This window comes from Pseudovirgaria hyperparasitica (genome assembly GCF_010093815.1).
Source record: "Pseudovirgaria hyperparasitica strain CBS 121739 unplaced genomic scaffold EJ05scaffold_4, whole genome shotgun sequence".
Taxonomy (NCBI): domain Eukaryota; kingdom Fungi; phylum Ascomycota; class Dothideomycetes; order Acrospermales; family Acrospermaceae; genus Pseudovirgaria; species Pseudovirgaria hyperparasitica.
Window position 1 is genome coordinate 1,859,234 of NW_022985552.1, and position 13,268 is coordinate 1,872,501.

Here is a 13,268-nt window from a genome sequence, read left to right on the forward strand (position 1 = left end):
GGACGATTCGAGGTGGGTGCAGAAGCTGGAGAGGTCCTGTGAATGTGGCGGTGTCGGGAGCTGGAACGAGGGGCAATGGTTGTGGTACGGGGACACACGAGATGACCCGATGGAGGGGAAAGGGATCGCGCGCACCGCTCGGGAGGTTTGATTGAGGACGAGGAGGACAAGCGATGAAGATGATGAGAACAGAGTAGAAACAAATGACAGTGTGCAGGGCTTGGAAAGAAGTTTGGCGCGAGCAAGCGGCGAGGAGAGGAGGGTTGTGGACGGCGAACAGAGTGGAGGAAGAAAGCCAGAGCCAGACCAAGTTGTGGCGGTCTAAGCAACAATAGACTGTAAGGTGTAGTAGACGACAACAGAGACTGCGCAACTAATCATCTATCTACCTAGTAAGCAGCCGACTTGAGCTAGATTGGACAAGTATCCTTATTCTGCTGCCGAACGAGGCGCGTAACGAGCAAGCTGTTGGAAGAAGGCTCCAATGCCAATGAGAAAAGGGCAAACCTTTGCTGATAACCGGGCAGCCAGGTATGATGAAGACGTCAGGAGCCAGGAACAGCTCGAGATCGCGATCAGATGGAGGAACAGCTGCAGCAGGAATTCATTAGCGGCGTGGTGGGCCAGAAAGAAATGACCGGGGAGGGTTGTGATTACCTCATCATCTGTTATTTGGAACGTGTTGACGGAGAGTCGCCCTGGGCACCGCGTTAAGGAAGCTTAGGTAATTAATCAAGCACAATCAGGTACGCATACCATGCATTAGGTAATTAGTAATATAAAGATGGATGGATCATGGGCAGCAGCGAGCGAGTACACAGTATAACTCGACGCCACAGACCAGTGTTGAGCGCCAGCTTGAGGCCTGTCCTTTGCTTCTTGCTCTCCTGTTGCTCCATCGAGAGTCAAGGAACGAATGGCTTTGTTTGATGAACACATGGCACATGGCACATGGCAGCCATGATCGTTATCAGCCCCCATGGACAAGGAACAAATGGAACAAATCACCTCGTCTCACACGTCTTTCCGCTCTTTCGCGCATATCAATCATTTTGCCCACGCCCACGCCTCGTCCCGTGTGCTGTGCTGTGTTGTGCTGTGCTGTGTTGTGCTGTGCCGTGCTGAACTGTGCTGTATTGTGCGCTGCAATCTAGTTTCACTCTACGGATCACATGCCCCGCATGTTCCATGCGTACATGATACATTGCATACACATTTACATTTGCCTCATTACCATATGTAGCCAACCTTCCACCACCCCTAGAAGTCCGCATTCGATCGTTTTGTTCATCATTGTGTGTGCTATACAAGCAGCACGCCCTATCGGGTTGCACGATGCGGCAATGGAACGCCACCTCGTACCTCACTCTCAATATGGACACAACCAGCACTCGCTGAGATTCAGGTATGCCACTACCATATTCCGTTGACTCGTCAACGCGTTTATCCCAAAACTGGATATCTATAATATCGCAAGGATACACAAATCTGTTGGGTGATTCATCAGGGTCACCATGTAACTAACTATTCCTCACTTTCCAAAGCGTCGTACTAAGCGCCATGACAGCCTCGCGCGATCAAAGGTCCCTAGACCTTGTCGTGAGACAACGTGGAGGTGACGTTGAACAGCCTTTCCATTCCTCATCTCCGATACATCTGAAGATATCCGATGCATAAGTATGAGTATTAACGGAAGTTGAAAGTCCACCTAATTTGTGTTCAGACTCTACCTCCCTAACCTAAAGTATAGCCAGCTAACCGCTTCCTGGTCATGTTAAACACAGCTACGGCCAGTGCCACCCATATAACAGTGATAACGGAGTGAGTGGCTTACAGGTGCACATGATGCCAGCGATAACGAATCCATACTGCATCTTTCAGTGCACACTTTTGCACGGCGCGACCTTCTTTTCATCTACATCCATAATGGAGATGTATAGTGAGCGAATTCATGTAGATACAGCAGTAGTCCGTTGCTGAGAAGGATGTGCAAATTTGGTCATCATATATTTCTGCGGATTTGCATCATCTGCTGTTTTTTTTCTTTCATTGTTCTACACCTGGGCGTGGCAGACTTGTCAGCTCGTGAGTTTCGAGTGGTGCGAGGCCCAGCCAATCCATTGCTGGACTGTACTGGTAGGTAGGTCTCAGGTAGGTCTCCGGTGTGGGGAAGAACGCCTGCCTCAGCGCACCCTTCTAACTCGCCAACCTACGCCTGAACACTGCTGCTTCACACCTCACACCTGCATCTCCATAGCCATCTCTCCATCCCGAAATCCGCCTTCGCAAGCGCTTTGTGCTCAGCCTCTTCCCCCTCTCGACAAACTCCGTCCACTCTTAATCATTGCCCCGACCAGCGATCGATGCCGGTTTGAGCTCTGTGATCAAGCGCACAGACTATTGCGTGAATCCACAGTCACCACGACCACACGACTGCTCATTACGACCACCATCGTAGCTTTACGCATCCCTCAACCACGATCGTCACACTCGAACCTATCTCCTTCAGCAGGTTTATACTTGTTAGTGGTGGAGGCTCTCCTCCAGTACCGGCTTTACAGATCTGGCGGGCGCCACCGGGTCGGACGCTTGAGCGAAGCGTTAACAACCCTCGATCTTTCAGGACCCCAATACCATACACAACAACATACGGACAGTCCGTGGTACAACTTCATATACCACTGTGTAACTCCTGCTCGCCGTGTTTCAGTCGCGAGAGCGTTCAGCCGGTTTCTCTCGTGGTCAGCCGCTTGACAGCGCAAGCGGCGATTATTGGCCACTCCCGCTCGCACAGAATTGTGCGACTGGACTTGACGCGAGTCCATTCAACATTACTACACCATGGGGATGTGTATGAGCACACATAACGACGATGCCGAGCAGAGAAAGCGAAGTCAAGCAATTGACCGGAAGCTAGAAGAAGATTCGCGGCGGCTTCGGCGGGAATGCAAGATATTACTTCTTGGTGAGAGCACACTGGATTTCTGGGCGAAACCGACGGTCTCACTAACTATATGACGGTAGGATCTGGTGAGAGCGGGAAGTCTACAATCGTCAAACAGATGAAGATCATTCATCAAAATGGGTACACCATGGAAGAGCTGGCGTTGTATCGTCTAACGATATTTAAGAACGTAATCGACTGTGCGAAGTCACTCATCGGAGCCATGCGGCAATTTGATATTGACCCTGAGAACCCTGGCAATGGCGAACTCTGCGAATACTTGATGGACTACACGGTGGACCCTGACCCCGAGAAACCGCTCGATTTCAAAGTTGGCCAAGCCGTCAGTTCATTATGGCGAGATCCGTGTATTCCAAAGGTTATGGAACACTCGAGTGAATTCTATATCATGGATTCTGCGCCTTAGTTAGTCAATGCACCGGTCATTTACCATATATGCTGATACAGTATGCAGCTTCTTCGAAGAGGTCAACCGAATAGCATCTAATGACTATATACCGGTGGAAGCCGACGTGCTTCGCGCACGTACGAAAACTACTGGGATTTACGAGACTCGCTTCACCATGGGTCAATTGAGCATACAGTAAGTGTTCCTAGTAGTGCACTCGCATAAGGTCCCCTCTGACGACTATGCCAGTATGTTCGATGTAGGTGGTCAGCGTAGTGAGAGGAAGAAGTGGATACATTGTTTCGAGAACGTAACGTCCATCATCTTCTGCGTTGCCTTGAGTGAGTATGATCAAGTTCTCCTAGAGGAGAGCAGCCAAGTGAGTTGAACAGCGCCTTAGACCTATTTTTACACTGACGATCACTAGAATCGCATGATGGAGAGTCTGGTACTCTTTGATTCTGTGGTCAATTCGAGGTGGTTCATGCGCACGAGTATTATCTTGTTTCTGAACAAGGTGGATTTGTTTAAAGCTAAACTCGCGAGATCGCCACTTGGTACATATTTCCCTGATTACTCCGGTGGCAACGATGTCAACCGAGCGGCCAAGTATCTCCTGTGGAGATTCAACCAAGTCAACCGTGCTCATCTCAATCTATATCCTCAGTATGTCAATTTTGTTGCTTTCGAGGTACTCATATGCTCATGCAATCTAGTCTGACACAAGCCACCGACACATCGAATATTCGATTGGTGTTCGCTGCGGTGAAAGAGACCATCCTACAAAATGCACTCAAAGACTCTGGAATATTATGATCTCGTCGACCCTACCCTTCTGATTATACCAACCACTTCTGCCCGAACGACCGCTACACAACTCGAGATCACCCTTGGATCTTTCGCGCAACGGTACTGCATCAGTCAAAATGGTCTTAAGGCAAGACCGTACTTTTTTTCAAGCGAGCATCGGAGTTCAGGCGCTTAATAGGTTTTTTTGGGTTGTGACACAGGACAAAGCCTGATACGACGGCGCACAATCGACTTACATTACAGCCAGTTTCCTTTTCTCAAACTCCAAAAGAAATGCAGGTTCCTACCTCAGTTCTCCCGCACTTGCATAATTGGGACGGCCCCTTCCCGATTGCCATACACAGGGGTGATGTACATGGTCGCTATCCGCATTATAGCACATTTTCTATATACGGCATCCCCATGGCGTCATAAATGAGGAATGCAGGCACACGGATGTAACCACACCCCAGGCAAGCGACTGCAAAAGTACTTGTATGATCGGTCAAGAAGATTTATCTTTGGAATGCTTGGCCTATGGCGATGCTTAAGACCAGTCCGTAACGGACTGCATCGATAGCCTTCAGCTTATGTATAGACCAAATGCCGCTGAAAGACTGACACATCAATCAGCTGATCGGCCGGCGAAAATTAAGGGACGGTACACCCAGCAAGCCACAGAGCTCGTTAGGGGAATACATGCAAGCGAGCCAGATGTAGACCTCAATCATATCGTTATCAGATCACAAAGTGCCGTTTCCATTGCTGTGCTAGATTGTATTACCGCTTATAGGTCTCGAATTTGGCGAATCCGATGAACAGGTAGTATCATGAAGTGTTAGTAAGCTTGGCTGCATACCTAGATAACGCTACCTCAATCAGGTTCTCACGCGACAAGGATCCTGTTTGTCTATATATGCCGCCGCTGGTGTCGCATGGGGGACCTCGCTGCAGTGACATCTTGGGCTCGCTGTCGATGACTAAATGCTTGAATTCGTATCCGAATTTGTGGGTCGATATTAATAAGTTGATCAGTAGCAAGGCCAAGGCAGGCGTTGATCGCGATCCAAGGCCCACAATTGCATGGTTGACGAATCCTCCAGCAATATGCTGCGCATCAGAAGCATACAAGATCCATGTTACACTTCCGTAAATCACCAATTTCCGGCCAGAAACTCTAATAGATCTGGGCAAGATATCCCTCGCTTCGATCCACTACTGCCCAACGCATGGATCGTTATAAAGAGTGGCGAGCTCGTCTGTACTTGGGCCAAGTTTGGTACCTACCCATTTGAGATAACAGTGGTCTTCAATCAATTTGCCATCGTAATTGTGGCCGAAGTCGCATTGTGTAACACATTTCTAGAGACTTTGGCCGGTGTAAGTAATATACTTGCACCCATTTAAAGCTGACTCGAACAGATCCTCGAGCGTAAGGCATCCGAGTGAAACCGTGGTTCTTCTCTGTGGAAGACGAAATATTAGCGTCACCATGGTGGCAGATTCGTGGTTTTCTACGCTTAGACATGCCTATCTGGCGTTCCCGGAAGGCCTGATTTCATATGTGCCAGTCTCAACAGCGGTACATGTAGAATCATCCCCTGTGGAAAACTTCTGAAGCTGACGAACTTGGACGCGGTATAGCATGTTTGGCATGGGAAATGAGGTCGCCGTAGTCGTGGCAATCGAAGTCCTCACCTCTTGTGGCATTGGAATGGTGTTCCTATGTAAGATGTTGCAGCACTGGCTACTTGTCTTACTGGGCGAAATCACGACAACGTCAAGCATGTATTCAGAATATGATATGTTAATGCATTCAGAATCGTGGTATTTCTATACCCGATTCCATTGCTGCTGTGTCCTTTGGGACTTTTCTGTGCGGTTCGACGATCTCGATACAGTTGAGATTTATGCTTTTTGAGACTTTGTTGCTTATGAACTTCGCTCATTTCGCGCGCGACCTGTCTCTATTCGAGACTTTCCTCCTCCAGTGCTTGCTCTTCTTCCTACGATTCTCTTCTTTGAGCTACGTCCCTCTTCAAGACTACTCATCGGCCTTCGATCGGGTACTATACGAGCGCAGTCTACGGTTAGCCTTTACCTTGACCTTGGCCTCGAGCTTGGACTCGAGCTTGACCTTGGACTTTGCCTTGGCCTCACCACGACGCGCCACGGGGGTAGAGCCGACGCGCAGAGAGCGAAGACGACGCGTAGCAGAGCCATAGGGGGCAGTAGGCGAATTGTCAGAGCCGCTGCTGGCGAAAGACTCAGACAGCTCAGGCGACAAGTCAGGCCCGCATGGCAAGTCGATGGGAGCACCACCATTGAAGGTGTGCGCATGGTACAAGAGCTCAGGTACTTGGCTGAGCTTATACTTTTTCTGGTTCTCGTATGCCCAGCGGATCAGCATGGTCAGGTCCGAGGTGATCTTAGGCCAGAGCTTGACGTTTCGTCCAAAGTCTGCGAGCCTGGCATCGACGGGCACGGAGACGCGGTGCTCGCTGGTCTCAGCGGTCATAAATTGCTTGGTCGAGAGCGTCAACTGGTCTGGAGTGGGTGCAGGGGCTGTACCCGCCTTCACGGCTGCGCGCCAGGTGTTGAGGCGGAACCGATCGTCGCTTTCGACGGTAGTGTTGGAGCCGATGACGGCAAGGCCACCGCGCATCAGCTGGCGAGTGACTGTGGATAGATATGCGTACGACTGTTCTTCAGTGCGATGGGTGCTTTGAACGGCGGCAATATCAGTAGGACCCCAGCCACGGTATATGAGGCGGGCAGCGAGTTTATGACGGACGAGTAAGTTGGGGAAGAACCTAGAAGGCAGCGTCAGTGTCTGAGAGTTAAGATGTATGGATGGTCAAGAGGAAGTGGAAACGATACGTGATCAACTCTTCGTCTGTAATTTCCATTTCCGGCAAGCGAACATTGATGTCGCAAACGCCTTTGTAGATACCAGCTGGACCCGACCTTCCTGGAGTTCCATCGTTTTCAAATTTGATTCTCTGCCTACCGGCTGGGGCAGACTCGGCTTTGTTTCTCTTTTTCTTCTGATCTGGGGTCGTGAAACTTTTCTTCTTCTCGGACGTGTTGCGGCGCTTGATCGTAAGCCGAGCACGACTAGATTGTGACATACGCTTTGGCGTGATTGACGTATCTGAGCCACCCTGACGACTTAGAGTGGGTGTCGATGGAGCTGGATCGTCCACTGGTGTCGAGTAATTTGAAGGGCCTACTGGTGCTGTGTCAACGTCCATCCAATAGTTCACATCTTCCTCCGCCTGACCTAAAGCAAACAGATCATCATCGTCAAGCTCTCCTCGCTCGTCACAATAAAGTCCCGGATCAAAATCGTTATCAGGTTGAAGAGCAGTATGGAGACGTTGGTGGGCCGACGAAGTTGCAAAGTTTGGATTGACAGTAGCTCTGGTGATCTGATATGGTGGCTCCCATCTGATTGCGTTGACAAACGTAGGTTCCGGGGTTTTGATACCCCCCAATTGCGAGTTGCCCGCATCGACGGGTGGTTTCACGTCTGGAAAGAAATTGCTGGATTGGTCGTCGTACGTCTGACCGTAAGTATTGTTGGAGGGTAGACTAAGACATTGTCCATCCGAGTAGGAGACTTTAGAGAGGTCTCCATCGTACGTTTCATCGAGGAAATGACTTTGAGTCTGCTCATACTTTGGAAGGATGTCTTCAGCGCGGGTCGTAACGTGAGCTGGAATATACCCCTGTGGACTCTGGGGATAGGCAGCACCAAAATTCGCGTCATAAGTCGTCTGGGGAAAAGTTTGCTCGTAGTTTTGCGCTGAACGGCGATCATACTCGCCGGGCTTCGTGGTGAATGGATCTTCAAGAGGATCTTCCTGGTTATAGCTTGTGCCAAAATTGTTGAAGGACATGATTAAGAGACAATGAGCGACTATTCAAGTGAAGTAAGCCCAAAATAGAAGACACGATGAAGCTCGGAGCGTTAATGTAAGTCCATGAAAGTATGAGAGTGCGGAAGAACGAAGTTGGACCGTGGAACTGGGTTTGTTGTGATTCACGTGTGCGGTGTTGCCAGGCCGTAACCCCTAAGCGCGTAATCGATCCGGCAAATACAATCACCGAAGCGATGTCAACGTCAAATTGTAGCTTAGCGTTAAAATTCCAGTCTGATGTATGACGTTATGAGCCGTGGTTAAACAGTGTCAATTACAGTCGTTCGTGATGACCGCAAGCTATTCACGCTGGTTTCACCAATCTATTCATACCCGGAGCTCCCAATCAGGCCCGGCATACATTCATGGTCACTTCTGGAACACATAGGTTTCAATGAAGCTGGTTTTGATCGATTTAAAGAAGCAAATAGGTTGCGTGTGTTTGTCTCTCGTAAGAGTCTACCCAGACTAAAACTGCCTTACGCTCAGCAAACACTATCACATCAATGTCGTTTCATTCTAATGTGAAGATACCACCACTGAATCTATTTCCTATTAGTTCTCGGGCACCATCAAAGTCGTTTCTTACCTAATCTTACACGCGAGACAGTAATACCAAAGCTCACAGCCACGATATACGATTCTAAACCGTTTCGACCCCCTATAAAGAGGCTGGATCGATTTCACGTCGACTATGACCTCCCGACTACTTGAGGTTGAACAAAGACAGTATGTAGTCAGTGAGAGGACTTCATTACAGGTGGTGATTTCGAAACAGCATTCACTGCTTGCATACCTTGTTTTATGTCTAACAAAGAAAAAAGTGTCGATACTTGACATATATGAAAGATGCCTTACTGAAGCTTTCTTAGTCGACATGAGTTCAAGTTAGACGAAGTAGAACAGTAAGTTTGAATTCAAACTCCTGGCCTAACTCAGGGTCTACTAATGAAATTACGCTACAGATGGCTTGCGGTTCAACATAGTCCCGTTTAACAACGCAGCGGCTGTCATGCTCACGAAGAACTTGCGTATGATGACGAGAAGATCTACTCTCAGTAGCTACGGCTGGTGTGAGCATGAATCGATGATGGGTTGTATATGGTAGTGAGTCGTTCTCGTCCCCTGTAGAGCATCAGTCTAGGGAGAGTAGCACACGACTCTGACAGAGACATTCTTAGCTATAGATGAAGCATACAATTCTGGAATTTATAGAAGGACGACGGCAGATCTCTTCATTGATTTCACGAGCTCTTGACCGATTGAAACAGTCTGGCAAACCTCAGCGAGTTCGTCTTCCTGTTCATAGAGTATCGGAATATAGATTCGGCGCGCTGAACTATTCATCGAAAGCATGTCGCCAAACAATGCCAGCGTTCAATGCTTTGTGTCTGAGACTTAAGGCGCAGTCGGCGCAACACAACGCTCATAACATTGCCATTGCAGGATGAGTCAAAATGAGGACACTGTGTGCTCGAGGCCTGAACTTACAAAAGAGCGCTTCGACTCTGTGGACCTTTCGCTTCTCATACCCAAAGAGCAGGCTCATATATTACCAGCAAGCACGATATTCTTCTACTCCCTCACACTCAGAGATGCCAGCCATTCACAGAACGATGCTAGATGACATTATACTGTCGCTTTCGGATGTAATGATTAGTTCCCGGACTGACGGCGTCCGTGTGCGAGCTAGCCCGGAGGACGATCGCAATGCGAATAAAGCGATCTGGGCGGCATCGAGTGTGGCCATTGTTGGTATTGTATTTTTTATAATCTACATTGTCTTGACTAGAAGATGTTGTTGTCATAATGGCGGCAGGAGCTTGAAAGCTTGAAAAGCGCAATAGAGAAATACAGAGAAATGACAATGGCTTCTTCAATCAGGTAGCAGGTCAGTGCATATTCGGCCATTCTTCCTAGCTTTCGATCCTTAATCGCACGACATTTCTCCATTTACAGACCCCATCTCTTCATGCTGCTGACATCTACTAATGTTATTGCAGCGTTGTGTCAGGACCTCTCGCGTTCCACCATTCACCTTCTACATGTACCGGAAAGCCTGGGGAACATGACCTGTATCTTGAAACTTGGATCACGCAATGGCAAGGAGAGGCGCCTCCTATACATAATCATTTACCGTCCCTCACAACCGAAAAAATAGGGAGCATAGAATCGATCGTGCGCGAAACATGGGCCGCGTATATCAATGGAGGCAAAATATGGATGGCAACTAATTATGCGTTTCGCGCTCACCGAAGGATGAGGAGTCGGGGATTCGAGCAGGGGTGTGTGTCACACTCTTGTTTAATATCAGATGATGGAAAAGATACGAAGAAGCACCGCCATGCAGCACATCATCACGCTTTGAGCAGCATGCATGCAGAACCCTGTACGTCATTCATGTACCAAGACCACCAAGAGATGTACCTGCCATTCGGCTTCATATATGGCAGGTAAGTCTCATATCGATATTGTGGTGTGGCAAGCGATGGATGGACGTTTGAGAAAAAGAAGTGCCGAGGTAATGTGCCGCCAGGTTGCCAAGTGCTAGCCAAAGGGAGTACGAGTACCTATGTACCTTTGGAGACTCGTTGTATCTGTCTTGCCCTGCTCAAGACGGCAATAAGGGACGAGGAAGATTGACTATTGGGGGTCGGGGGAAAGGCAGCGTCATAATATAGATAGCCGAATTGACTATATACGAAGATCAGATAATTATAATCGTCATCCTTTAACCACGTTGAGACTCACTCTTCACTCTCCAGCCTAAGGATCCGCCAAGGTGAGCTTGACACGGGGTTATGGACGAGTGACAAGCAGAAGCCACCATGATCCACCACCACACCCAGTCGAGACTAGTCCCGTTTGAGTACTATTGCCGCTTTATATTATGGATCTCAATGCAGGATATCTGATCTTATGGCCCCGAAACTGTATCAACCCAAGTACTGCGTCAGTTGTCAATTGAAATTTTTAGCTATGTCGTATCCAGCACTACTACTCAAACAAGCAATCTGTTTACCTAAACTAGCAGGAGATGTTTCCTTAGGCTGTTTGAAATGCACCTGCCGCTCTCGAATTGCCGCGAGACGGCACCACTACCTATACCATGTAGACCCACAGCGTGCACGCCAATGTGGCATGATAAGATATAATTTTTCCCATCTTATCTGATCGTGGACGTAGTGTATTTACTTACACTGCTTGCTCCCTCAGTTTTGGTACAAAGGAGAATCTCTGGACTAGGACCTACAGTCTGTTACGGGCTCTATCTCTGGATTCGCAGATATAACAAAATTACTCACAAGATGGCATCCGCAAGCTCCCCAGCAAAGGCCCAGCGCCAAAAAGACAACGAGCATATTGCAGTGTACTTCGCTGTCGGTGTCCTCGCCCTCATTGTACTACTCTCTATAGTCCACTGGACCTCTTTCCTTCTTCAACGGCAGTCTTCGCGGAGATCAAACACTAAAACGGACCCATCACAGTGCGTTCTCTCCATGCTGGTTTCCATACACACAGCTAATCACCACAGACGTCTTCGTCGCCTCTTGCTCACCCCTATCCCCATTTTCAAAACCCTTCCCAATGCCCTGCTCTTCCTGGCCTACCTCGCCATCAATATATCCCTCTGCTTCTCCCGCATCCCTTGGCCGGACTCTTCAAAGCGCCTCATCTGGTTTGCAAAACGCGCGGGCTGGGTGACAGCCATAAATATGGCTCTCACAACACTCCTCAGCCTCCGCAACACGCCCCTTTCCCTGCTCACTGGCGCAAGCTACGAGCGCCTCCGGCCCTTGCACAACTTCGCCGGCTATACGACCGCCGTCCTCCTGTGCATGCACGCAGTCCCATACATCGTTTACTATCACCTCCGCGACAGCCTCGCCGAGGACTTCGACGCCGAGCACGTGGCAAACAGAATGGGCGCCGTTGCTGGCGTCGCCATGCTGCTGACGGTGCTCGCCGCCACAACGCTGCGCAGACTGCACTACGAGCTGTTCTACATCGCCCACGTCGTCCTCTTCCTCGTGATCATCGTGACTTATGCTCTGCACCGACCCAAGATCGCAACCCACAGCGTCTACATCGCCATCTTCGCAGCTGCTATCTGGTTCCTTGATAGGCTGATCCGTGCCGTCACGCTCCTGATTTCACTCCCCAACAACACCGCGACGATCCACCCGCTACCAAACGACGCTGTGCGTGTGACGCTGGCGAAAACGCCCTCCTGGTCGTTCGCGTCGCTGGGAACCACGGCCACGGCCACCTCCGGTCAGCACGTATACCTTTACGTGCCCGCCATTCGCGCATTCGAGACGCACCCATTCACGCTCTCTAGCAAGACGCCCGCGAGCCTTGTGCTCAAGGCCCACGACGGGTTTACGCGCGCCCTTCACGAATACGCCGTTGCGCATCCAGGCGCTATACTGCGCGCCGGCGTCGACGGTCCATACGGCAAATTGCCACATTTCAGTGCCTACGACAAGGTTGTTCTGTTCGCTGGCGGGAGCGGTGCGACTTTCACATTTGGTGTTATCAGCGCGCTGGAACCTGCTGTAAGGGTGGATTTCATATGGACAATTCGCCATAGCGACAACATGACCTGGTTCTCTACGCAGCTCGCAGTGCTTCGCGCCAACCCGTCGATCCGAGTGCATGTGTATGTCACCAGCCAAGTCGAAAGGACACGGAGCAGTAGCCCCGAATTTGAGAAATCGGCACATGTAGACGTACCGACGCCGACGTCGGATGTTGAGAAGAATGTGGGTGGAGATATCGAGAAGAGTATGCCGGAATTAGGAGTGGAGAGTTCCGTCGGCGAAGAGGTGCGGTATGGACGACCGGATATCGATGCTTTGGTGAAGCGCGCTGTTGGTGAGATGAGTGCTGGGCAAAGAGTAATTGTGGCGTCGTGTGGGCCCCAGGGACTGATGAGGGACGTCAAGGAGGCGACAAGGGGGGTGATGAGATCGGAGTCAGGGGTCAGCGTTCAGCTTTATGAAGAGGCCTTTGAATGGTGAGGCTGTATGATGTTTATGAGGAGCTAGGAACGAAATAGTGATACATGATAGACTGTAGATAGAACTTATCTTGTGGGAAGGAGTATTTCCTGTGTAGCGGATATCATGAATAGGCTTAGGGCGAGCACGACTTCGAAAGTTGTTACATAGGGATGTATCATAAATTCAAGATCCAACAC

At 49.6% G+C, this 13,268-nt stretch overlaps 3 protein-coding genes across 3 annotated transcripts; 2 read left to right on the top strand and 1 right to left on the bottom strand.

The window, feature by feature from the left end:
- The first annotated feature begins 2,493 nt into the window (after window positions 1–2,493).
- Window positions 2,494–4,451, top strand: EJ05DRAFT_292099 (guanine nucleotide binding protein, alpha subunit). Its single transcript, XM_033740541.1, has 6 exons — window positions 2,494–2,965; window positions 3,025–3,370; window positions 3,420–3,548; window positions 3,603–3,732; window positions 3,781–4,019; window positions 4,070–4,451. The coding sequence occupies exons 1-6, from the start codon at window positions 2,842–2,844 to the stop codon at window positions 4,167–4,169; spliced, it is 1,068 nt and encodes a 355-aa protein (XP_033603097.1). The 5' UTR covers window positions 2,494–2,841; the 3' UTR covers window positions 4,170–4,451.
- A 1,739-nt stretch (window positions 4,452–6,190) lies between these two features.
- EJ05DRAFT_525772 (uncharacterized protein) lies at window positions 6,191–8,044 on the bottom strand (the record flags this gene model as incomplete). Its single annotated transcript, XM_033748852.1, has 3 exons — window positions 6,191–6,211; window positions 6,244–6,955; window positions 7,023–8,044. The coding sequence occupies 3 exons, from the start codon at window positions 8,042–8,044 to the stop codon at window positions 6,191–6,193; spliced, it is 1,755 nt and encodes a 584-aa protein (XP_033603098.1).
- A 3,232-nt stretch (window positions 8,045–11,276) lies between these two features.
- EJ05DRAFT_509154 (uncharacterized protein) lies at window positions 11,277–13,180 on the top strand. The gene is made up of 2 exons (XM_033748074.1): window positions 11,277–11,552; window positions 11,601–13,180. The coding sequence occupies exons 1-2, from the start codon at window positions 11,374–11,376 to the stop codon at window positions 13,087–13,089; spliced, it is 1,668 nt and encodes a 555-aa protein (XP_033603099.1). The 5' UTR covers window positions 11,277–11,373; the 3' UTR covers window positions 13,090–13,180.
- Window positions 13,181–13,268: the final 88 nt, after the last annotated feature.

Bases quoted from the DNA above. Each gene is read 5' to 3' on its own strand.
- EJ05DRAFT_509154 (XM_033748074.1), top strand. From the start codon at position 11,374: ATGGCATCCGCAAGCTCCCCAGCAAAGGCCCAGCGCCAAAAAGACAAC. The intron at 11,553-11,600 runs GTGCGTTCTCTC...TAATCACCACAG, and splicing joins ACTAAAACGGACCCATCACA to ACGTCTTCGTCGCCTCTTGC.
- EJ05DRAFT_292099 (XM_033740541.1), top strand. From the start codon at position 2,842: ATGGGGATGTGTATGAGCACACATAACGACGATGCCGAGCAGAGAAAG. The intron at 3,371-3,419 runs GTTAGTCAATGC...TACAGTATGCAG, and splicing joins ATCATGGATTCTGCGCCTTA to CTTCTTCGAAGAGGTCAACC. The intron at 3,549-3,602 runs GTAAGTGTTCCT...CGACTATGCCAG, and splicing joins ATGGGTCAATTGAGCATACA to TATGTTCGATGTAGGTGGTC.